The sequence below is a fragment of the Mustela lutreola genome, chromosome 18, assembly GCF_030435805.1.
Source record: "Mustela lutreola isolate mMusLut2 chromosome 18, mMusLut2.pri, whole genome shotgun sequence".
NCBI classification, from domain to species: Eukaryota; Metazoa; Chordata; class Mammalia; order Carnivora; family Mustelidae; genus Mustela; species Mustela lutreola.
In genome coordinates, this window is record NC_081307.1 from 3797753 (window position 1) to 3821272 (window position 23520).

At 38.2% G+C, this 23520-nt stretch overlaps 1 protein-coding gene across 3 annotated transcripts in view; it reads right to left on the reverse strand.

Moving 5' to 3' along the window:
• The window catches only part of HOOK3 (hook microtubule tethering protein 3), a 107056-nt gene that overhangs the window by 71511 nt on the left and 12025 nt on the right, over positions 1-23520 (reverse strand). For all 3 annotated transcript variants that reach the window (XR_009349645.1, XM_059156056.1, XM_059156057.1), the window contains exons 3-5: positions 10320-10392; positions 5683-5733; positions 3639-3771 (exon numbers count right to left, since the gene is read on the reverse strand). Coding sequence is in view for 2 of the 3 variants with exons in the window: in XM_059156056.1 (XP_059012039.1) it covers positions 3639-3771; positions 5683-5733; positions 10320-10392 (257 nt within the window). In the remaining variant the exon portion in view is untranslated. The remainder of the gene's footprint in view (positions 1-3638; positions 3772-5682; positions 5734-10319; positions 10393-23520) is intronic.

Sequence of the window (23520 nt, forward strand, 5' to 3'; positions counted from 1 at the left end):
CATTTAAAAAAACGAAAGTGTTCTGGCAGCACTACTAAATTCTGACATTCTGGTTGTTAATGCCAAAGCTTTTTGTTAATCAAAAACATATTTTTGGGCGCCTGGGTGGCTCAGTGGGTTAAGCCGCTGCTTTCGGCTCAGGTTATGATCTCAGGGTCCTGGGATCGAGTCCCGCATCGGGCTCTCTGCTCAGCAGGGAGCCTGCTTCCTCCTCTCTCTCTCTCTGCCTGCCTCTATGCCTACTTGTGATCTCTCTCTGTCAAATAAATAAAAAAAATAAAATCTTAAAAAAAAAAAAAAAAAAAAAAAAAAAAAAAACATATTTTTAAGCAAGTGTTGTTCTAAGGATACTTCTACCCAATCAAATGTGTGGTGACATACAAATATACACAACACCCTTAAATCACAGGCATTTCTTAGAATAACAGTAAGAATGTTCAAGAACAACAATTTGGAAAAAAAAATCCTTTATTCTGAGCTCAATTTTTGTTGTTGTTGTTGTTGTTAACGATTTTATTTATTTATTTGTCAGAGAGAAAGCAGAAGCATGGAGAGCTACAGGCAGAACAGGCAGAGCAGGCTGAGGGAGAAACAGGCTCCCTGCTGAGCAAGGAGCCCGATGTGGGACTTGATCCCAGGGCCCTGGAATCATGATCTGCCGAAGGCAGATGCTTAACCTACTGAGCCACCCAAGCGTCCCTCAGTTTTTTTTGTTTTGTTAACAAGGAGCATCCTGTAAATCTTGGAATAAAAAGGAGTACTTTTTGATATTCTGCTCAGAGGTATGAAACAAAAAAATCACAAGACGCTGGAGAAAATGGTACAGCTAGGATGACTAAACAGCTCTTGAAATAAAAGACTGTGAACATAGAAAAGAAAAAGCAGTGGCACTGATAACGGGGAAGGAAAATTTAATGACAACTGACTGGAAGTGAAGAAAATAACAGCGGGAACAGGGAGGTTAGGAAGTTAGTCAGGTGTGAGAGGGGAAGCGTTAGTTAAGAAGCGGTGTTGCCACGTCAAGGCCCTTCCCCGCGAACACCGTAAAATGCTACATGGTAAAATGACAACGAGAACTATGTTAATGTACAATCTGTGAAAAGCAAAAAAACAAAACAAAACAAAACCCAAAACACAAAACAAAACAAAAAAAAAACAACAAAAACCTTACAAATCTTTAGTGTCCAAAATACAAGTATATACGATTATTGGGTACAGATCTATGAGGCTGGATAATGAGGTATGTTAGGTCAGCAAATTATCCTGAAAACTTAGCTTTTAGGGCCAGAATTTATAGCAGATTAGTATAAAGAATATGATGTTTAAACATGGAGAGACATCAGTTGTTGTCCTTGCCTAGCTTTTCACAAACCAGAAATCCTGGGCAAGTTATAGAATACTTAGTTTTCCTAATGTGTAAAAAGTATTTTTTGTTCTATTAGTACCTAGTAGAGCACTGGGCAGAAGAGAGACATTCAGTAATTCAGTGTGTTTTCTACTACTTATCTTTGCTTTTTCAATTTTAGCATCATTTATTTTCCCCAATTTGAGAAGTCAGATGGCCAAGATAAAAGTATCCTAGGTCAATGTTCTGAGCAATCACTCCTTACCTCGAGTAACTGAAAACTCATCTACACATAAGGCCTTTTTTATTTGTATAGTGCTTTACGGATTACAAAGCAAATACGCATACACAATTTCATTCATTCCTCATGACCACCAGGTTTTGCATCCTCATTCTGTAGCTGAGGAAACAGGCTGAGTGCCTAGTCCAATGTCAGTCAGGTAGCAAATGAAAGATCTTTAGTAAGCCTCACATTATACATCAGAAATGTGCAGTAACAAGTAATACTGAACTCAGGAATTAATTTACTTTGATTCTTAGCTCTCAACTTTGTTTCTGAAAACAGAATGCCCTCTGGATAAATATGATGTTAAAAATCCCATTCAAAGTTTTCATCATTTATAAACAATTTCAGGGGAGAAACCGAACCTAGGTGTTACAGGAGAAACTTAGTCTGTGTGAGAAGCTCGATTGTCTGCTTTTCCACAGGACTACAGATATAGGAAACATCCTTGTGTTCTCCTAGTTCTACCCTGTGGTAAATCCAATTAGCCAACTCTTAACAGCTCTTTGCTTCTAAGAGGTGATGACTCTCTTAACAGAATAAACATATAAGAGGTCATTATTTGAATTCAGCGAACTTTATTAAATAAATTTTCATACCCCCTTTAAAATCAAAGCATTTACTTAGAGATTTAATGTGTTTTAAATCTTATTTATATGAATCTTCTAATCTTTGACAAAAAACGTTTAGATATTTTAGTAATATACAAAATGCACAAGTGTAGAAAATTCTCTATTTTAATTCTTGAGTTGAACTGAATAAGCAAACTAAAACCTACTTTAAGAGCATGCATGCTAAAAATCTAAAAAGAATGGGGACAAAGAGAAATACATTGTTAGAAAAAACTCAGATCACAGACCAAATACTAGTCATAGCTTCAAGAAAACAACGTTGACCATTATTAAACTTGTCACAAGAACACTTAAAATGTATAGACAAGTCAAATAAAAATCTATTTTACATCACCAGGGGTTAGGTAAAAGGAATAAGTAAAAAATCTTTGGGCTTAAAAAAAAAAATCTGTCTCCTATGAAGGTCATAGTCTAGTATAATAGTAAAATACTATTTCATCATTATTTAGAATAGTCCCCTTCTGTTTCATCACCCTTCTTCCCTTCCTCACTGTTTTCTAATTAGATTTGTGGTTTTTTTTCAACCTCTCAAAGGTAACCTAAGTCTTTCTGACATTCAGTTCCTACTCTTCAGACTACTCTTAGTCTATCCTTCTCTCCAATTTTGCTTAAATAACTTCCCTGGCCCATGCCTGGACCGGCTCCCCCATTACCCTTTACCTTCACAGCACTCATCACCACTGGGATCACACAGCTGTGTGTGGCATTGCTTACTGCCCTCCCCTCCACTCGCCTAACAGTTCCACATGGGCAGGTGCGGTGTCTGTTCTGTCTGGCACTGTGTTCCTATCCCTGGCATAATGCATGAGTTCAGTAAATTCTGTGATATAAATCCCTCATACTTGTAATTTAAAGTACCCAATTTTAAGTGCCCAGAGCTGATTTGATCCAGTTTAACCTTCTCATTATTACTGATGTTAATTTAGCTGGACCTTGTCCAATTAACAGTAAATTTCATCACATTCAGTGTAGTTAAAAATAATCCAAAGAATTATGTAGTCTTGCTTAAAGGGAAAGAATAGCATCACAATCAAGTTTAATCTAAATTGCAAAACTCTTCCGCTTGGAAACAAAGTACCAGAAAAATTACAGAAAATGGCATTGTTTGGAGCACCTGGCTGGCTCATTTGGTACAGTGGACAACTCCTGAACTCTCAGAGTCATGAGCTGGAGCCCCATGTTGGGTGTGGAGCCTACTTTGCAGGGAGAAAAAGAAAATGGCATTGTTTGAGGATGGCCTTATGAAGATATTATTGTTGATATTATTGAAGATATTATTTATAAGTAATATATACAATATGTATTACTTTCCTTAATTATTTCCTTAATTATTAATTTCCTTAATTATTTTAAATGCATACACTAACATATAAATTACCTTGCTTCTGTTCACAGTTCACAGCACAGCCCAAGATGAGTTGAAGCATCCTTCCGAGCTCTGCCGCATCAGAATGTTCTCCAATAAGATTCACATCAGGAAGGGTAAAGTCATTAATTTGCTGTCCTAAAATCTGAATGGAGACAACAGGATTAGAATTACACTTACATTTTACGTCCAAATAAAACATTTGATACAGATTAGTTTGTCAGCACCAGAAACTCATTGCTAACAACGGAGCTGTTATGTCAGTTTCAGGCCCAATTTCTGTTTTTATCTCCCATACCTAAGTTATAACAACCTCCATCACCACAACTTAGACCCCAATCTGGTATGTATGTACACTGACCAAAGAAACTGAGTACTTTGAGCTCTTCACCACCCCAGAAAGACAATTTCTCTGAAGTTTAAAGTATAGCCTGAACAAGGGGGTACCAGAAAGAGGAGAGATTAAATATAGGTTCTTGCCCCAATAGTAAGATTCCCCCCAAACATGTTCACTCCATTTGACTCCAAAATGCTGATAGCCAAACACGTATATCAGGAAGGAGAATGGAAGACTCCTTCATGGGGAAATTGGCCCCAAATGAAATGAAATATATGCGAAGGGTAAGTTCCTATAAGCATACAGTGAAAAAAGAAAATCCTAAAAACAGAACCAGGGCGCCTGGGTGGCTCAGTGTGGTTAAGCCTCTGCCTTCGTCTCAGGTCATGATCTCAGGGTCCTGGGAGCCCGCATTGGGCTCTCTGCTCAGCGGGGAGCCTGCCTCTCTCTCTCTCTGCCTGCCTCTCTGCCTACTTGTGACCTCTCTCTGTCAAATAAATAAAGAAAATCTGTTTTAAACAACAACAACACAGAAGCAGAATGAATATGGCTCTAGCATTATGGGTAAACAGGTTAAAGAGGTCACGCAGTGTCTGGTGGCTCATGGTAACAGGTAGGAATAGGATTCTTAATACAACAGGAAACCATAAAAGATGCAAAAGTGGCATAATCAGACTTATATTTTTAAATATTATTCAGGCTTTTTGGGGGACTGGGTGGCTTGGTGGGTTAAAGCCTCTGCCTTCGGCTCAGGTCATGATCCCAGCTTCTGGGATTCAGTCCCGCATTGGGCTCTTTGCTTAGCAGGAAACCTGCTTCCCATCCCCTCTCTCTGCCTGCCTCTCTGCCTACTTGTGTTCTCTGTTAGTCAAATAAATAAAATAAAATCTTAAAAAAAAATATTCAGATTTTAGAGTGTAGAATAAGAACAGACTGTAGAGAGGCAAGGGTGAAATCAGGATTACCAGTCAGACTACTCTAGAAATCTAAGCAAGAGCTAATGATGGCTTGGTAGAAGGTGGTAGCAGTTAGAGATAGAAAAAGCTGTTATTTTGGAGATTTAACTAGTAAGTCTTATGATGATATCAAAGAAGGACTACAGGATTATTTATAGGTTTTGGGCTTGAGTAATAGGGTGGACGGCAGGAGCACTTGCTGAGTTGTGAAGATAAGTGATTTATGTATGTATAGACGTAGGTATAAACGCAGATAAAATTGTGGGGCTTCCAGGGTATGTTATGTCCATTTGACATCTGTGATCATGAAATTTTAAAGTAAAACTAGTTCTACTGCCTGATTTTTTCCCCCAAGGTATGCCTTGACTGTTCTGATGTTAGATTCAGAGGATAAATTGAATTAATCTAGGGATGAGGGTCTGCCAAGAAATAAAACTAAAGTAAGCAAGGGAGTTGGCTATTATGATACCATGATTCTAAACCACCTTCACAAGGGGAGAAAAGAAGAGTTAACAGATGGCAGAAAAGGAAATATAACAAATTAATAATCATCTACAAACTATCTATATTACAGTGAAAAAGAGCATTTACCTACTATCTACCTAATAGATAGCTGTCTGAACCAACATCCTAAAAACCATACAGTGGAAGATAAGTGGTAAATCTTGGGTAAATTTTCCTTTACTTGAAACTATTGAAAAATATTGTAAAATTAAATTATCCTATAGTAATACTTCAAAGCAGAGTGAGAAAAAGTCCTTACCTCATGATTGTAATCCAGGATTCCCTTTAAAATTTTCTTTAAATTGCTTATCTGTTTAGAGAGAAATAAAACAACTGCGTAAAAGGTAAGCACAAATCAAAATATAATTTAACATAAAAAATTTCTGGGGGCAGCTGGGTGGCTTAGTCAGTTAAACATCTGCTTTTGGCTCAGGTCATGATCTCAGGGTCTTAGGATCAAGCCCCACATCACTGAGCTCCCAGCTCAGTGGGGAGCCTACTTTTCTTCCTCTCTCTCTCCCTCTGCCCACCCCCCACATACTTGCTCACTCTCTCTGAAATAAAATCTTAAAAATTTCTGAACCAACTAATTATTCTATTAATCATAAATAAATACTAAAAAAAATTCAACAGTACATGTGAACTACCCTAATCATCAAAAAAGGACCATCAATTTATTAATGGCTCAATTTAAGTGATCTCAAGAGATTTATTAAAAAAAAATTGTTTTCAGGGATGCCTGGGTGGCTCAGTCAGTTAAGCATCTGCTTTCAGCTCAGTTCACGATCCTAGGGTCCTGGATCGAATCCCAAGTCGGGTTCCTTGCTCCCCCTTTGCCTCTACTGCTCCCCGCTTGTGCTTGCTCTCGGTCTCTGACAAATAAATAAAATCTCAAAAAAAAAAAAAAAAAAAGATTAATTAAAAAATTGTTTCCAGGGGTGCCTGGGTGGCTCAGTGGATTAAGCCTCTGCCTTCCGCTCAGGTCATGATCTCAGGGTCCTGGGATTGAGCCCCGAGTCAGGTTCTCTGCTCAGCAGGAAGCCTGCTTCCTCCTCACTGTCCGCCCGCCTCTCTACCTACTTGTGATCTCAGTCTGTCAAATAAATAAATAAAATCTTAAAAAAAATTGTTTCCAATCATGTTAAATTTTCAGTGTTATAATTACACTGACAAAAACTGATAATCTCTTAAAGTAACCAAAGTATAATGTCTCGAAGTTCTCTCCACCGTCAGAAAAGATTGTGAGGGGGTACAGCTCAGTGGCAGAGCATCTAACTGCAGAAAAGATTGTGGTTTCATTTATTTAAGCACCAAAGTAAATATTTAGGAGCCATATGGTTAAAGAAATACTATTATGTCTTGAAATGCTAGTATAAAGCACTGCAAGATACTTGTGGTATAAGAAGCATCCTGGGGCGCCTGGGTTGCTCAGCTGGTTGAGCATCCAACTCTTGATCTTAGCTCAGGTCTTGATCTCAGAGTCATGTGTTCGGGCCCCACCTTGGAGTCCATACTGGACTCGCAGCCTACTTTGAAAAAAAAAAAAAGCATCCTAGAAACAAGATAAGGGGAGGGACCAACAACGTGTTTCCTCTCACTCAGCCACTCCAAAGCAAGAGTTCACTGGCCTATACGCTATCTGAGTGAAATGACAGGTAGCTATCACCTATACTATGTCACCTATACTACTTAAGCTATTATTTTTTCCCTTTTCTTTCTTGACCCAACTCATACAGTTAAATTTGTGTTAAGTTCTGTTGACCATCTACCTAAATGTCCCTACTCCATGTTAGTAGCTGAAGATGTCCTAGAACAGAAGACAGCAGAACCTGTGACTATCAAGTAAAAGTGGCGTGTGATCCAATGCAATCAGACATTATTTTAAGGAAAAAAATAAACTGAAACCTTTTTTTTTTTTTTTAAAGATTTATACATACACACACATTTTTTTTTTGGAGAGAGAAAAACAACACAAATGTTGCGGTTTGGGGGGCAGAGGCAGAGAAAAGGAGAAAAGCGACTCCCTACTGAGCATGGAGCCCAAAGTGAGGCTCAATCTTATGACCCTGAGATCATGACCTGAGCTGAAACCAACAGCTGGATGCTCAACCAACTGAGCCACCAAGGTGCCCTGAAAACTTATTTAAAAAAACAGCTCATAAAGAAAACTATCATGTTTATACTTCTAGAAAAAATTGGAGACACGGAAAATATATAATACATTTTATTTCCTTTATTCTACAATGTTCATTTTTTTCGTATTTTAACATTTAAAATTAAAATGTCTCAAAAATCAATGTTCATTGATGAAATGTGTTCATTTAGAATGGTAGTTTAGGGGTGCCTGGGTGGCTCAGTGGGTCAAAGCCTCTCCCTCCGGCTCAGGTCATGATCCTAGCGTCCTGGGATCGAGCCCTGCATCGGGCTCTTTGCTTGGCAGGGAGACTGCTTCCTCCTCTCCCTCTCTCTCTACCTGCCTCTCTGCCTGATTGTGATCGCTGTCTGTCAAATAAATAAATTTTTTAAAAAGTCTTAAAAAAAATAATAAAATGATAGTTTACTTCCCATTGAAAAGAGCTATATAATCAATGATACCTTAAAATTGAAGAAATATAACGTAGGATATAATACAGAGAATAGGAATGCAAATCAGAACTGACTTTTCCAGTTCTGAATGTAAAGAATTTAAGTTTTCCCCTCTTCTCTATATTGCCACACTCATGACACTGAAGACAGTGTGCATTTTACATGTGTGCTGCATGCATGGAAGGTAGGATATATAACTCTCTCTTTGGTCAAGACACCAAGCAAACACAAATTGATCAGTAGCATTATTTTAAATATCCAGAACTGCTTTACACGTTATAATATTAAAAGGTAATCATTTAGGCTGTGTGGCTTAGTTGAGTGAATGACTCTTGATTTTGGCTCAGGTCATGAACTCAGGGTTGTGAGATCAAGCCCCATAGTGGGCTCTGCACTGGGTGTGGAGCCTGTTTAGGATTCTCTCCCACTCTGTCCCTCCCTCCCTCGCTCCTTGTCTAAAAAAATTAAAAAAAAAAAATGTATATACATATATGTAAAATATTTTAACATGTTATATATAAAATATTATATATATATATAAGTCATTGAATTGTCTATTCTTGAAAGATTATTTAGAAATTAAGATAGTGGCTTAAATCAGTGTCCATTCATTCACTCTAGCCTAGTAAACAAAATATTGGCAGACCCAATATTTAAACAATCAATGACTACTTTTTTATCAAGTATGTGTTTTATGGAAGAAATATAAAGACAAATCAAGCTTAACATTTCAAGTCCAGGGACCTCACATGCTCACTCATTTGCATTTCTGAGTCTATACCTTCTATATCAAAGAGAAATGGTTCTAGAACTTTCCAAACTGGCAGTCATAATCATCACTGGGTCATAAAAATCAATTTAGTGTAACAAAATTATAGAGACGGAGAACAAATTAATGGTTTCTAGGTAATAGAGTGGGGAGTATGTGGTGCGGATGTGGTCATGAAGGAAGCATGTGGAGTCTTGCAGAGATGTAATATTTCTGTGTCTTCACTGTAGTGGGCATTATAGGAAACTACATTATTGCTAGAGCTACACAGAAGTGTACACACAAACACCAAATGGCATAGGTAAAACTGGTGAAACCTGAATGAACTGACTTGTACCAATGTTAGTTTCCTAGTTTTGATATTGGATTATAGTTATGCAAGATGTAACCCTGAGGGAACTGGGTGAAAGATACATAGAACTTCTCTATATTTTTTGGCAGCCCCCTGTGAATCTAGAATTATTTCAAAATATAAAACTAATTTAGTGGGTTGCAACTAATTTTTTTTTTTCAAAGTTTCCATTTGTTTATTTGACAGACAGAGATCACAGGTAGACAGAGAGGCAGGCAGAGAGAGAGAGAGGAAAGCAGGCTCCCTGTTGAGCAGAGAGCCCGATGCGGGACTCGACCCTGGGATCATGACCTGAGCCGAAGGCAGCGGCTTAACCCACTGAGCCACCCAGGCCCTCTGCAACTAATTTTTTAAAAATCAAAATGTCAGTGCCTAGAATAATGGAAAAAACTTGTTCAACTATGTTTGTGCACATGTTTAGGTGGACAGGAGGCTACAATGTAAACTGTATTTTTCTTTTTTTTTGCATTTTTTAAAAGATTTATTTATTTTACAGAGTGAGACACAATGAGAGAGTGCACAAGCAGGGGGAGTGAGAGAGGGAGAAGCAGGAAGCCAGATGCAGGGCTCAATACTAAGACCCTGGGATCATGACCTGGGCTGAAGAAGATGCTTAACGACTGAGACACTCAGGCACCCCTCTTTTTGTGGGTTTTGACTTTCTCAAAGAAGCCTGAGAAATACTAGAACTTAAGGCTACTAGAAAAGAAATGAAAATACTTCATTTTCTTAGTGTTCTGTGCTCAGTTAGCATTGACCAATATTTTCTCATTATTAATAACAACTCTAGCAACTAACATTACATATGCACTATCCCAAATATATTATATATACTAACTCATTTATTTCTGTGAGGTAGATCCTATTACAATCCTCATTTTACAAATGGGGAACTGAGGTACAGAATGATCAGACTTTCCCAGACACTGAATGGTAGAGCTGTGATACAAACACAGGCACCTTGGCTCTAGAGTCCATGCCCACTGTCACTGTGTCCCACTGACTTACACTATGTATGTATCTTTGTGAGAAACTTCAAGTTACCTCTAATCCTTAATTCTGGATTATTTTACTACAGGCAATCTGGGTTTCTGAAGTTCAGTGAACACATCAGATGGAAGTTCAACAGTTATTATATACAAACAACTGAAAGACTATTTAACAGATGGGAAAATAAAAAAGAAAATACCTTTAGCCTCCAATTATCTCCTACTTCAGTTTTGATTCTGTTTAGCCAATTTTCATCAAAATATGAAGGATCTCTGCAAATAAGAAAAAGCCAGCATATTAATCATGCAACTATCAAGCTTAAAGAAAAAAAAAAAAAAAAAACCAGAAACCTATCCCATAACCTCACGTAACTGCAACATAAAAGTGTATTTACCACATATTTGTCACTAAATAACGCAGTCTGGAGACCGGATACAATTATACCAGACTTCTCTAAAATCGTCCTGTTATCTGTGCATCATAAAGCATATATGTATTATCAAAAACTAAAAGGTGAAAAATGATTACAGTTGATACATTAAGAAAAAACTAATTATAGATGAATCAGCTACACTAAAATTAACATAATTTTTAGATACAATAATATCTAAAACCAGTCAAAACTGATGACACATTGGATGCTTAACTGACTTTTCCACTCAAGTGATTCAAAATTTCAATTTCTAAATAATATAGAATGAAAATAAATAAGTAAATAAATAAATAGTATAGACTGAAAACCCATTTTCTCACATGCAATACTAAGCATTAGACAAGTTGGACACTTTCTGCAAAATGCTTAAAATCTAAAGAATACTGGTGTGGTCAAATTAAAGCACCTATGAATGTACCTATACTTATTTTTCTTAGGAAAATCTCCCCAAACTACTATAGAAAGAAAAAAAATTTTTAGCCCAGCATGATCCTCACTTTAAAATTTTGAAACCAATGCTCTAAGACCTTAAGTTGTTTATTCAAGACCACAGATTGAACACTTAATGTTTGTCCTGCTTTAGCAAGTGCTAAGCTCAGAGATTTTTTCAGAATGCCACAACTGTCTCCGTTCACCCCCCAAATATAATGGTAATGAGAGAAATGTTAGGGGGAAAAAAAAATCTACATTTCATTTTAACTGTCACTCAAACTGATACAATCAGCACTAAATTGTATTCATATTTTTAAATGAAGTACCATGCGACTCACAATTTTCTATGTCATTAAAATGTATTTAGGTATGAAATTTCTGAAAAAAAAAAAAAAGGTTACAACTAAAGTCACCTCTAGAAATCTATTATTTTTTTATTTCTAAAAATTTTATTTTTATTATTATTTCATAATTATTTTTGGAGCCTGTTTCATATGGCTTTTACAATAGCTTTGTCGAGATATAATTCATATACCATACAACTCATCTATTTAAAGTATACAGTGGAATGAATTTTAGTATATTCACAGAGTTGTAGGACCATAACCATGATCTAAATCTAATGTTAGGTCATCTCCATCTTCCCCCAAAATCCTTTATCTATTACCCATCACTGCCTATTACCCTTTCTCCAGTCCCTGGAAATTACTCATTGCCTTTCTGTCTCCATGAGTTTGCCTATTCTGGACATTTCATATAAATGAAATCATACACTTTGCGGTCTTTTGTGTCTGGCTTCTTTCATTTAGGATGGTTTTAGGATTCATTCATATTGCAGTTTATATTAACACTTCATTTCTTTTTATGACTCAACCATACTCCATTTATGGATATAATACATTTTGGTTATCCGTGCATCAGCTGATGTGCATTTGGGTTGTTTCTACTCTTTAGCTATTACGAATAAGGATGCTTTAAACATTCGTTCACCAGTTCTGTGTGAACATGTTTCTTGTGGGCATATGCCCAGGAGTGGAACTGCTGGTCCCACGGTAACTGTGTTTGAAACAAGGCCAAACTGTTTTCCAAAGTATTTACACCACTTTACATTCCCACCAGCAATGTTATGTTGATTCCAATTTCTCCACAGCCATGCCAACACTTGTTATTTTCTATCCTTTTAATTATAGCCATCCCAGTGGATGTGAAGTGGGATGTCACCGTGGTCTTGATTTATATTTTTGATGACAAATCATATTAAGCATTAGCCATTTGCATATTCTCTTTGGAGAAAAGTCTATTCAGTCTCTGCCTACTTAAAAATTGGGTCGTCCTTTTTATCACTGAGGTTTTTGTTTTTTTTTTTTTTAAAGATTTTATTTATTTGACAGAGATCACAAGTAGGCAGAGAGGCAGGCAGAGAGAGGAGGAAGAAGGTTCCCTGCTGAGCAGAGAGCCCGATGTGGGGGCTTAATCCCAGGATGCTGGGATCATGACCTGAGCCAAAGGCAGAGGCTAAACCACGGAGCCACCCAGGTGCCCCTATCACTGAGTTCTAAGAGCTGCTTTTGAGTTTTGCCCCCCACCTTAGTATTCAAGAAAAAAGCGCCTTCTCAGTCATGAAACACGTAAATAATTTCTCACATTCTGTGAGCCGTCCTTTCATTTTTCTAAGAGTTCTATAGTTTTAGTTCTTGTAATTAGGTCTGGATCCATTTGTGTATGGTTTAAGGGAGGGGTCTAAATTCTTTCTTCTGCATGTGGATATTCATACCCATTTTATTTTTAAGCTTAATCTAGCTTTAGAAGTTCAACAAAAGAATAATAAAAATTGGGGCGCCTGGGTGGCTCAGTGGGTTAAAGCCTCTGCCTTCAGCTCTGGTCATCCCAGGGTCCTGGGATCGAGCCCCGCATCGGGCTCTCTGCTTAGCAGGGAGCCTCCTTCCTCCTCTCTCTCTCTGCCTGCCTCTCTGCCTACTTGTGATCTCTGTCTGTCAAATAAATAAATAAATCTTAAAAAAAAAAAAAAAGGAATAATAAAAATTAAGTAACAGAATTTTGAGCAGCCTTGTACAAGAAAGGGAAACTTATTGGAAGATCACTGAGGTATGTTACGATATTGAAGGATAACTAGGACTCACAAAGCACTAGAATAAAGACCCAGGAAGCTGTTAGGAACCCAGATAGTACTCTCCTTCTGACTTTAGTCTTTGTTTCTGCTCATCTATACCATTCTCTCTGCAGACTGACGTTTTCTTTTTCTCCGTGTCCAGTGCTGAAGATAGCTGCAAACACGTTCCCAGTCTTCAACACTTTAGTTCACACAAGTAGTTTAAAGACCAGTCTTCATTTGGTCCCACTTCTAAATACCCAGATCATTCCAAATAATCCAGCTAGAGTCTCTTTTTAATCCCTAATCCAATTTATATGTGACCAAAAGGATAAAAGGCTTGCAAGTAGGTCACACACAATTTTAGGAGGAAGAATGCCCACACCTGGCAGGATAAGGGTGAATTTTCAGAGAATTGACTGTTACAAAATGGGCAGACCACCCCAGAAAGTGTCCTTTTTCCTTAAAACCTCTTATAAAAATAGATATTGCAAAGAAAAGCAACTGAGTGAATTCTACTAAAACACTGTAGAATCATTATAAAAATAATTCAGAAATTAGAAAATAATCAATATTGTTTGATACTTGAAAAATCTAAAAAACAGTCATTGCCAACTAAGTGTCAGTGTTTCCAACCAAAAAAGACACATGCGGCTGGCAATCTGAGTTTGTTGCTCTGTGGCTGATCATTATTACTCAAAGCCGAAGGGAACGAACTTACTAGAGCTCAGTGGCAATTCAGGGTCACACAACTAAGATACTTAAACTTCACCAGCAAGCACATAAACTTATAAAAAAAAGAGTGCTTTAAAATGTCTTAAGAAGGTGCACCTGGTTCATTCAGTCAGTAGGGCATGTAACTCCTGATCTTGGGGTCATGAGTTCAAGCCTCATGTTGGGGGCAGAGTTTACTTTCAAATTAATTTAAAAGGTGTCTAAGAAACGACATACTACAAAAACTCCTAGGATACTTAATTTGCAACTTAGAGCAATAGTTATAAGTAAAAGAACTCAGAAATACTGAATAAAATATTGCAAATCAAAACTATGATACAGCTTGCTTATTCCTTAAAAGATCACCAAATCAAAATCTCAGAATCATGTCTGAGCCAGGAGGGGAAGACAACAAAAACCGCTGCTAAGCACCAATAATATACTAGGCACTGATCAGGCACTTACATTCACAATGACATTGCAAGGGAGAAATTACTATCCCTGTTATCATTTAAGGAGTATCAGACTCAGAAATCAAGTAATTTTCCCAAGTTCGATCACATAATTAAGTAGCAGAGTTGGCAGCTGAAGCATTTTTGTTAAAAACAGATCAGTAAAGTTCAACACAAAACTGATTCAAGCAAACAACACTAAGGTTCTGTAGCTCATTATGTCCTTCATGCTGAATAAACTGTGTCACAAGGAGAGAGGGACTAACATGGTTCAGGGCAGGTATCTGTTCTCATTCACTCATTCCCAATACCTCATGTCTGACACATAGCAGGTTCTCAGTAACTGCAGACTGAAATACATTTGGAAAGTGAAAGTACTTTTTATCCATAAACTTCCAGTCAACTACTTGGGCGGAACACAGCAAGAACAGTAGTCTTACAATCTTCTTACATCCAGTGTGACTTTTCCTAGTAATAAACTTTGATTCAATATGTACGCATCTAGCCATAACTGTTTCTGTAAGGAGTTTACAATTTCAGCAATGTTTTCTAAGTACCCCCTAATCAATGTTCTCAGGCTATGACCAAACAACATAAAGGCATTTTTCTCCAAAATCTTAATAACACAGACATGTAAGTAACAACTGATAATCTTACTGGAGTGTTCTTCATGAGTAAGAAGCTATCTTTAGCTTCTTACTATGTCCTCACTCTTGCTAAGGAAAACAAACAAAAGAACCCATGAAACATACAAAGCCATTTTCTTAGATTTTTTCCAGTAAGACATCTATTTCACTATAACTTATGAACTGGTCCTAGTTTAAACTTAAAAAAAAAAAAAAAAAAAAAAGCCCATTAACTTTAATCTGTAACATAATTCCAGAAATATATTATCTGCCTGCACTTAATTGCCTTTACAAAAATAAACATATTAAATTGCATTTGCACTGCTAAAATTATTTAAGCACTATAATACTCTTATTGAACTCAGCCAAATTAAGATGGGTTCAAAACCAACACTAAATTTTGATTCCATCTCTTAATATGGCCATTTTTATTAGCAAACCTTAGTACATTTTAGATATGTTGATTCTTAAGCCTGTTTTCTAATTATCTTTTAATTATCCAAAACAATCATTTTGGTTCCTTGCCATTAAATGCATATTCAAGGGTTAGCTATAACTTTCAGATCTATAATGAGAACAAAAATATAGCAAATTATGCTTAGCTCCTACTATGTCAAATTAAGCAATAAAGGCACATAAGGGATAGGCTTTAAGCCAAGACCCAGCAACTTGGGGTACTAAAAAAAGAAAAATATTCATTTAAGAGGCTTTCCACCAGTGTCCCCAGCTTGACCTTCATTCTCTCTCTGTTGGTCTCATCTATTCCCACCCCCCCCCGCCCCCGCTTCTTAAACTCTGAAAGCTAACCTAATGGCTCTTAGAGGCGTAATTTACTACTTTTGCTCTTAGTCTTTCAATCAATATGTGGTTGTGGTATAATAAAAAATGTATTTGGTCTTTGTCCATGATTCCTGCACTGAGCTCCTAAAACCCTTAGAATTTCCCAAGTGACAGAAGTGTCCTCTGTAATTTATAATGAGTGCTTTCTGACCATAACTGAGTTTATGCTAATGAGGTGATTCATCATGGATGGATCTAGACAGCCTCAGGACGGGCGGCTGGTTCCAAAGGAACAAACCATACGATTAGAGGACTGGGACTTTCAGCCCTACTTTGACCTCCAGAAAGGGGCTGGTGGTTGAGTTCATAATTTCAATCATAACTATAAAATGAAACCCCAAATAAAAATCCCAAACAACATGGTTCAGGGAGTTTCTAAGTTGGTGAACACATTGATGTGCTGGGAGGGTAGTATGCCTAGAGAGAGCATGGAAACTGTAAGCTCTCCGGTGCCCGCAGCCCCATACCTTGTACTATGCATCTCTTTCATTGGACTATTCTTCAGTTATATATTTTTTAAAAAGATTTTATTTATTTATTTGATAGAGATCACAAGTAGGCAGAGAGGCAGGCAAAAAGACAGGAGGAAGCAGGATCCCCTCTGAGCAGAGAACCCGATGTGGGGCTCGATCCCAAGACCCTGGGATCATGACCTGAGCCAAAGGCAGTGGCTTTAACCCACTGAGCCACCCAGGCACCCTAGTTATATTCTTCATAATAAAACTATAATTGTAAGTATAAAGCTTTCCTGAGTTTTGGGTCATTCTTGAGAATTACAGAAAGGGTGGGGAGTGGAGGGGAGTTCACAGAACTTCTGAATTGTAGTTGGCCAGGAAGAAGTGTGGTTGTGCAAAGGACTGCACATGCACCTGGCATCTGAAGTTGGGGCAGTTTTGTGGGACTGAGGCCTTAACTTGTGGAGTTTGCACTAACTCAGAAGTTAGCGTCAGAATTGAACTGTAGGAGATCCAGCTGGTATTGGGGAAATCACTGATGGAAAATGAGAGAGTGGTGGTGAACTATTCTTGGAGACAAAAGATAAAAGATAATAAAAGCTGCTTTCTTTTAATTTCAAAGTCAAAATAAGTCCATATTCATTCATTCAAAATAAGTTCATATTCATTCATTCAACAAACGGATACCAGAAAGATAACAAGTAGTCCAGATCACTTAGGACATACTACTGTGAGTACTTTGGTTTTCACCCTGAGTGAAATGGGTTACCAATGTAGAGTGCTAAGCAGAAAATCTGACTTACTGAAAAATTACTCTGGCTGCTGGGTTCACATTAGACTGTGGGCAGGTAAGTACAGAAACACCCTCATCAGGAAATTATTAATATGATAAAGTCAAGAGATGATGGTGCCCAATGTTGTAGCAGGAAAAGTAACAATTCTTATTATAAAACTTTTCTAGTGGTGCTTGGGTGGCTCAGTTGGTTATGCATCCAACTCTTGGTTTCAGCTCATGTCATGATTTCAGAGTCCTGGAATCAAGCCCCATGTTGGGCTCTGCGCTCAGTACGGAGTCAGCTTGAGGATTCTGTCTACATCCTTCTGCCTCCCCCTCTGCTAGTGCATTGTTCTCACTCTTAAGTAAATATATTTTTAAAAAGATCTTATTTATTTATTTGACAAAGAGAGACACAGCCAGAGAGAGAACACAAGTAGGGGAAGTGGGAGAGGGAGAAGCAGGCACCCCAATGTGAGCTCAATCCCAGGACACTGGGATGGATCATGACCTGTGCCAAAGGCAGATACTTAACTGAGCCACCCAGATGCCCCTCAAATAAATAAATCTTCATAAAAAATCTTTTCCAAACACAGAGAGGGAAAACGTTAGAGGAAACAACCATATGACAGTCATAGAGATTTAACATTCTGCCATACTTGCTCCATATTATTTGATTTTTTTTGACATTTTACTCCTAAAAACTCCACTGTACATCTCTAATGAGGCACCTTCTTATAGTTCTGATTTATACCTAATACACAAATACTCCCCAAATACCATGTAATAGTTAACTTATTTTTAAATTTCCTACATTAACCTCTAAATGTCTGCTATAGTTGATCTGTTCAACTATGATTCGAGAAAAATCATGCATCACATTTGTCTTTGAAATTGTGGAAAGAACACTTAACATGAAATCTACCCTCTCAACAAAATTTTAAGTGCACAATACTATTAACTATAGCAATTGCTGTACAATGTTGTACAGCAGGACCCTAGACTTACTCATCTTGTATAAGTGAAACTTTCAAACTTATTGAACCACAACTCGTCATCATTTGCCCCAGCTGCTAACTCCTGGCAACCATCATTCTAATCCCTGTTTCCATGCATTTGATTATTTTAGATACTTCCATATAAGTGGAGTCATGCACTATTTGTCCTGCTGTGATTGGCTTATTTCACTAGGTATAAATGTCTTCCATATTCATCCGTGTTGTTGCATATGATAGGATTTCCAAGAAGAACCATGCAAAGCATTTGGTTACTGTCTCTTATCTCTTTGAGCAATTTAGTTTTAAACAGTCAACCCCGTTTCTTTTTTCTCATGGCACTGACTTATTGAGGAGACCATAGGTCAACTGCCCTATAAAATAGCTCACTTTCCGGATTTGCCTGATTGTTTCTACATTATTTAGTGTAAATTGTTCTGCTAGCCTCTGTGCTCTTCTGTAAACTGGAAATCAGAGCTAAAGCCAGATTTAAATATACTTCATAGGTATATTTTCAAAGTATAGTTATCAAGATTTCCTGGCAGATTCATTGTGGGATGGGGAAAGAAAGGAAGGTTTTATGGTTTGATCAACTGGAAGGAAATGCCAACAACGGAAATGAGAAGATTTCTGACCAACTGAGTTTTAAGTAGAAGATAGGAAGTTTAATTTTAGGTATGACAGATTCTGAGAGGTCTTTGAGACTCAAATGGAAACACTGAATAGATAATGAGTTTAAGTCTGGAGGTCAAAGCAAAGATTCATGCTGGAGATATAAACTTTAGAGTCACCAGGATATGGATGCTGTTTAAATCCATGAGACCAGATGAAGTCATCAAGTAAGTGAACGCAAACAGAAAAGAGTAGAGGAACAAGTCCTTAAGCACTCCAGCATTAAGAAGTAGGACAGAAGAGGGGCACCTGGGTGGCTCAGTGGGTTAAAGCCTCTGCCTTCAGCTCAGGTTCTGGGATCGAGCCCCGCATCGGGCTCTCTGCTCAGCGGGGAGCCTGCTTCCTCCTCTCTCTCTCTGCCTGCCTCTCTGCCTGTCAAATAAATAAATAAAAATCTTAAAAAAAAAAAAAAAAAAAAAGACGTAGGACAGAAGAGAAAAAAAATGAGTAAAACAACAACAACAACAACAACAAAAAACAGATCATCAGGTGAGACAGGAGAAAAACCCCGAGGCTAACAGTATCCTGGTAACCAAATTTTAAAGTGTTACAAGGAGGTAAAATCCTTTGAATGCTGCTGCTAGGTCCTGATAAGGGCTGAGAATCAGCCATTAGAATCAGCACTGTGGGGGCACCTCGGTGGCTCAGTGGGTTAAGGCCTCTGCCTTAGTTTTGGGTCATGGTCTCAGGGTCCTGGGATCAAGCCCCACACCAGGCTCTCTGCTCAGCAGGGAGCCTGCTTCCTCCTCTCTCTCTCTCTCTGCCTTCCTCTCTGCCTACTTGTGACCTCTGTCAAATTAATAAATAAAATCTTAAAAAAAAAGAAAAAAGAATCAGCACTGTGTAGATAATTGGTGGTCCTAACAAGTGCAGTTTTAATAAAATGGTGGGGGATAAAGTCCCCGAGTGAAAAGTGGATTTAAAAGAGCAGGAAGCTAGGAATCTGAAACAGCGGGATACAGACTGTTCTTCTAAAGAAGTTTTTGTTACAAAGGGGAGGAGAAATTGACAGAAGTGAGATCAGAAGTATTTTTACTTTTATTTTTTTATTTACTTGTCAGAAAGATAGAGAGAATTCACACAAGTACAGGCAGGGGGAACAGCAGGCTCTCTGCCACACAGAAGCCAGATGCAGGACTTGATTCTAGGAACCTGGGATCATGACCTGAGCTAAGGCAGACACTTAACCAACTAAGCCACACCAGCACCTTGAGATCATAAGTATTTTTAAAGATAAAAGAAGTAACCGTCTGCATGCTAGTAGATATGATCCAGCAGAGAAGGGAAAAGTGATGATATAGGAAAGAGAACCAAATTAGTAAAGTGACAATCTTGTAAGTAATAGGCAATGGGATGTAATATACAAAGTGTAAGTACTGACTTTTAAGATAAAAACCTTCCCCACCAACCCTATAGCTCTATGGGTCTCCCCATAGAGCTCCTTCAAGTAATCATAACAGGTAGCAAGGCAAAGTCAAAATAATGCTGGCAGAGGGGTACATGTAGTCATGGAATTCTATGGAAATTGTTTCATTTGTTTTAACTTCCTTAGAAGTAGGATGCATCTACCTTGTAAGGTGATCAGATAAAAGAGACAGGAAAGGTGACACTGGAGGTTTGAAGAAAGAAAATATAAGATAGTTGTCTGGAAGAGTGGGCGAATGAAAACACTAGGGAAACACAGTATGACTGTGGGATTCCATAAGGTAACACTTGCAGTTTTGTGGTGAGAAATTTAAAATGAAATTCATCAATATGTTTGCATTTTTTCCCCAGCTGTGTTCAGCTGCATAGGTAAGAACAGAACTGGCAGGGCATTAGATTTAACCAGAGTTGTGGTTTTGTGGAACAAATACAATATGAGAGGGGCAGGGGAGCTAAAAGTGTATGCAGGAAAGTAATTATGATTGACTATAAAGTTTCAGCTAAATAAGAGGAAGGAAAGAACAGTGAAGGTGGACAGTGTTAAAATCCCACTGACGTAAGAGAATTAAAGAATTATTGGAGACTTGATACAGAGAAAGGGAGATGGAAAGACAAGGAACAATAATCAGTGGTAATGAGAAAACTGAGATCATGGGGGATTACACATTATCAGTAATTATACAGTAATCATGGGAAGGCGTGCCTGAAATCTACTGAAGACAAGGTAAATGGAGAGGAGTTCAAGAAAGTGGTAGCCAAGGACATGAAGGATCATCTGGGTATACACCCAAATCACCAAGAATGTAGATAAGTGCAGTACTAGAGAGAGCCGACAGTGTGCCAGGATCCAATACTGTTGTGAAACGACAAGCAATGAAGGGTAGTGGATAATGTCATAGGATTCAAAGCTAGAGATTTAGGAAGATGAAGAATGGCGTGGAAGCAGCAATAAGGAGTACCACCTCTGGGCTAAGTGGTACTTGCTGACTGTGGGAGAAAAATATAGCTATCACTTGAAAAGCCTGCAGAAGTAGTGTCAGGGGAGAAGCAGATTTCTTTCAGAGCCGAAGTTGGATCAGGCAAAGTGCTGACTTCTTTGGCACAAGTACTGCAGGTTAACCAAGAATCACAGGCTTAAGAGCATAAACAACCAATTCAAATTCTTGTTATCTCATATAAAACATCCCGTGCTCTCTAAAGTGGATTCTGCTTGTCATTTTTTTTTTAACCAATATTAATTTTCTTCAAACCAAAAAGTTGAAAATAGAAAGTTCATTTAACAGTCACTGGGGTTCCTGGGGCTCCAGGGTAGCTCAGATAATGATCCCAGAGTCCTGGGATTGAGCCCCACATCAGGCTCTCTGCTGCGGCGTGGAGGGGATGCTTCTCCTTCTCTCCTATCTGCTCTGTACGCTCTGTCAAATAAATGAGTAAAATCTTAAAAAAAAAAAAACAAAAAAAAACCACAGTTCTCTCAAGACTCAAAGAAAAAAAAAAGGTTTTCATTTTGTATCTATTAATGTACAGATGTAAAAGGAGAGAGTACATCTTAATGTTTTCAGTGACTGATCTATAGTAAAAATTAAACAAGAATCTAATCATTTATGGTGTCTGGTCACTACGCAAATCAACATAATCAAAAGTTCTGAAAAGATGGAAAAGGAATCTTTTTAATAAACAGTACACCCAAAACCCCACCACCCCTGACCTTAGCAAGTGATGGTGATACTGGTGAAATAAGAACGTTCACAGTGCCTGTGGAAGCAAAAACAGCACATCCACTTTGGAAACACTTTGGCAGTCTCCTAAATATTAAACACACACCTGACCATATGGTCTAACCATTCCACTTCTGGGTGGCATTTTATTAGAAGGAAATGAAAGGATACATCCATACAACCAATCTGTATGCTACTGTTCAGAGACGGCTTTATTTGTAATCCCAAACTAAACCCAGATGTCCATCCGCAGATGAATAAATACATAACTAGATCACAGTATATCCATAGAGTATGTATGAACTATGACAGGAAAGAACATGAATTTCAAGATAGTTATGTTGCATGAAAGAAGCCATACCTTCTCCCTCAAGTAAGAAAATGTATTGTGTGAGTCCATTTACATAAATTTCTAGAGAGTGCAAATTGATCTATAGTGGTTGCGTGGGCATAAGAAAGGGTGGCACAAAGGAAGGACTGAAACACTTCTTTTTCTTTTTTTTTTTTTAAGATTTTTTTTTTTTTTTTTAATTTGTCAGAGAGAGGGAGAGCGAGCGAGCACAGGCAGACAGAATGGCAGGCAGAGGCAGAGGGAGAAGCAGGCTCCCTGCTGAGCAAGGAGTCTGATGTGGAACTCGATCCCAGAACGCTGGGATCATGACCTGAGCGGAAGGCAGCTGCTTAACCAACTGAGCCACCCAGGTGTCCCGACTTCTTTTTTTTTTCCCCAAAGATTTTATTTATTTATTTGACAGACAGAGATCACAAGTAGGCAGAGAGGCAGGCAAAGAGAGAGGAAGGGAAGCAGGCTCCCTGCCTGCGGAGCAGAGAGCCCGATGTGGGGCTCGATCCCAGAACCCCGGGATCATGACCTGAGCCAAAGGCAGAGGCTTTAACTCACTGAGCCACCCAGGCGCCCCATGGACTGAAACACTTCTTGAAGTGTTGATATGTTCGTTATCTTGCCTATAGTGATAGTTCTACAGGTATCTAGATAGGTAAAAATTTTTATCAAATCCTATACTTTAAAAATGTACAATTTACTATAGAGGGAGCACTAAAAAGAAATGAACTATCAAGCTACAAGGAGAAATCTTTTTTTTTTTTTTAAAGATTTTATTCATTTATTTGAGAGAGAGAGAGAGACAGACAGTGAGAGAGAACATGAGCAAGGAGAAGGTCCGAGAGAGAAGCAGACTCCCCGTGGAGCTGGGAGCCTGATGCGGGACTCGATCCCGGGAATCCGGGATCATGACCTGAGGCGAAGGCAGTCGTCCAACCAAGTGAGCCACCCAGGTGTCCCAACATGGAGAAATTTTAAATGCAATAGTGAAAGAAGTGAAAGAAGCCAATCTGAGAAGACTACATATGGGTATGATTTCAGTTATATGACATTCTGGGACAGGCAAACTATGGAGGCAATAAAAAGATCAGGGGTTGCTGGAGGTCTGGGGTGGAGGGAAGGTTGACTAGATCCAAGGGGATTTTTAGGGCAGCGAAACTACTCTGTGTGAAACTACAATGGTAGATACATATTACGTATTTGTCAAATCCATACAGAGAATGTAAAACACAGAGTGAACTTTAATGTAAATTAGGGACTTTAGGTAATGATGTTTTGGTGTAGGTTCATCAATTACAACAAATATACCTCTCTGGTGTATATGTTGATAGTGGGGGGAGGCACTGTGCAGCGGTGCAGAGTGTGTGAAAATTTGCCATAGTTTACATTCAATTTTTAAAAACATTTTTT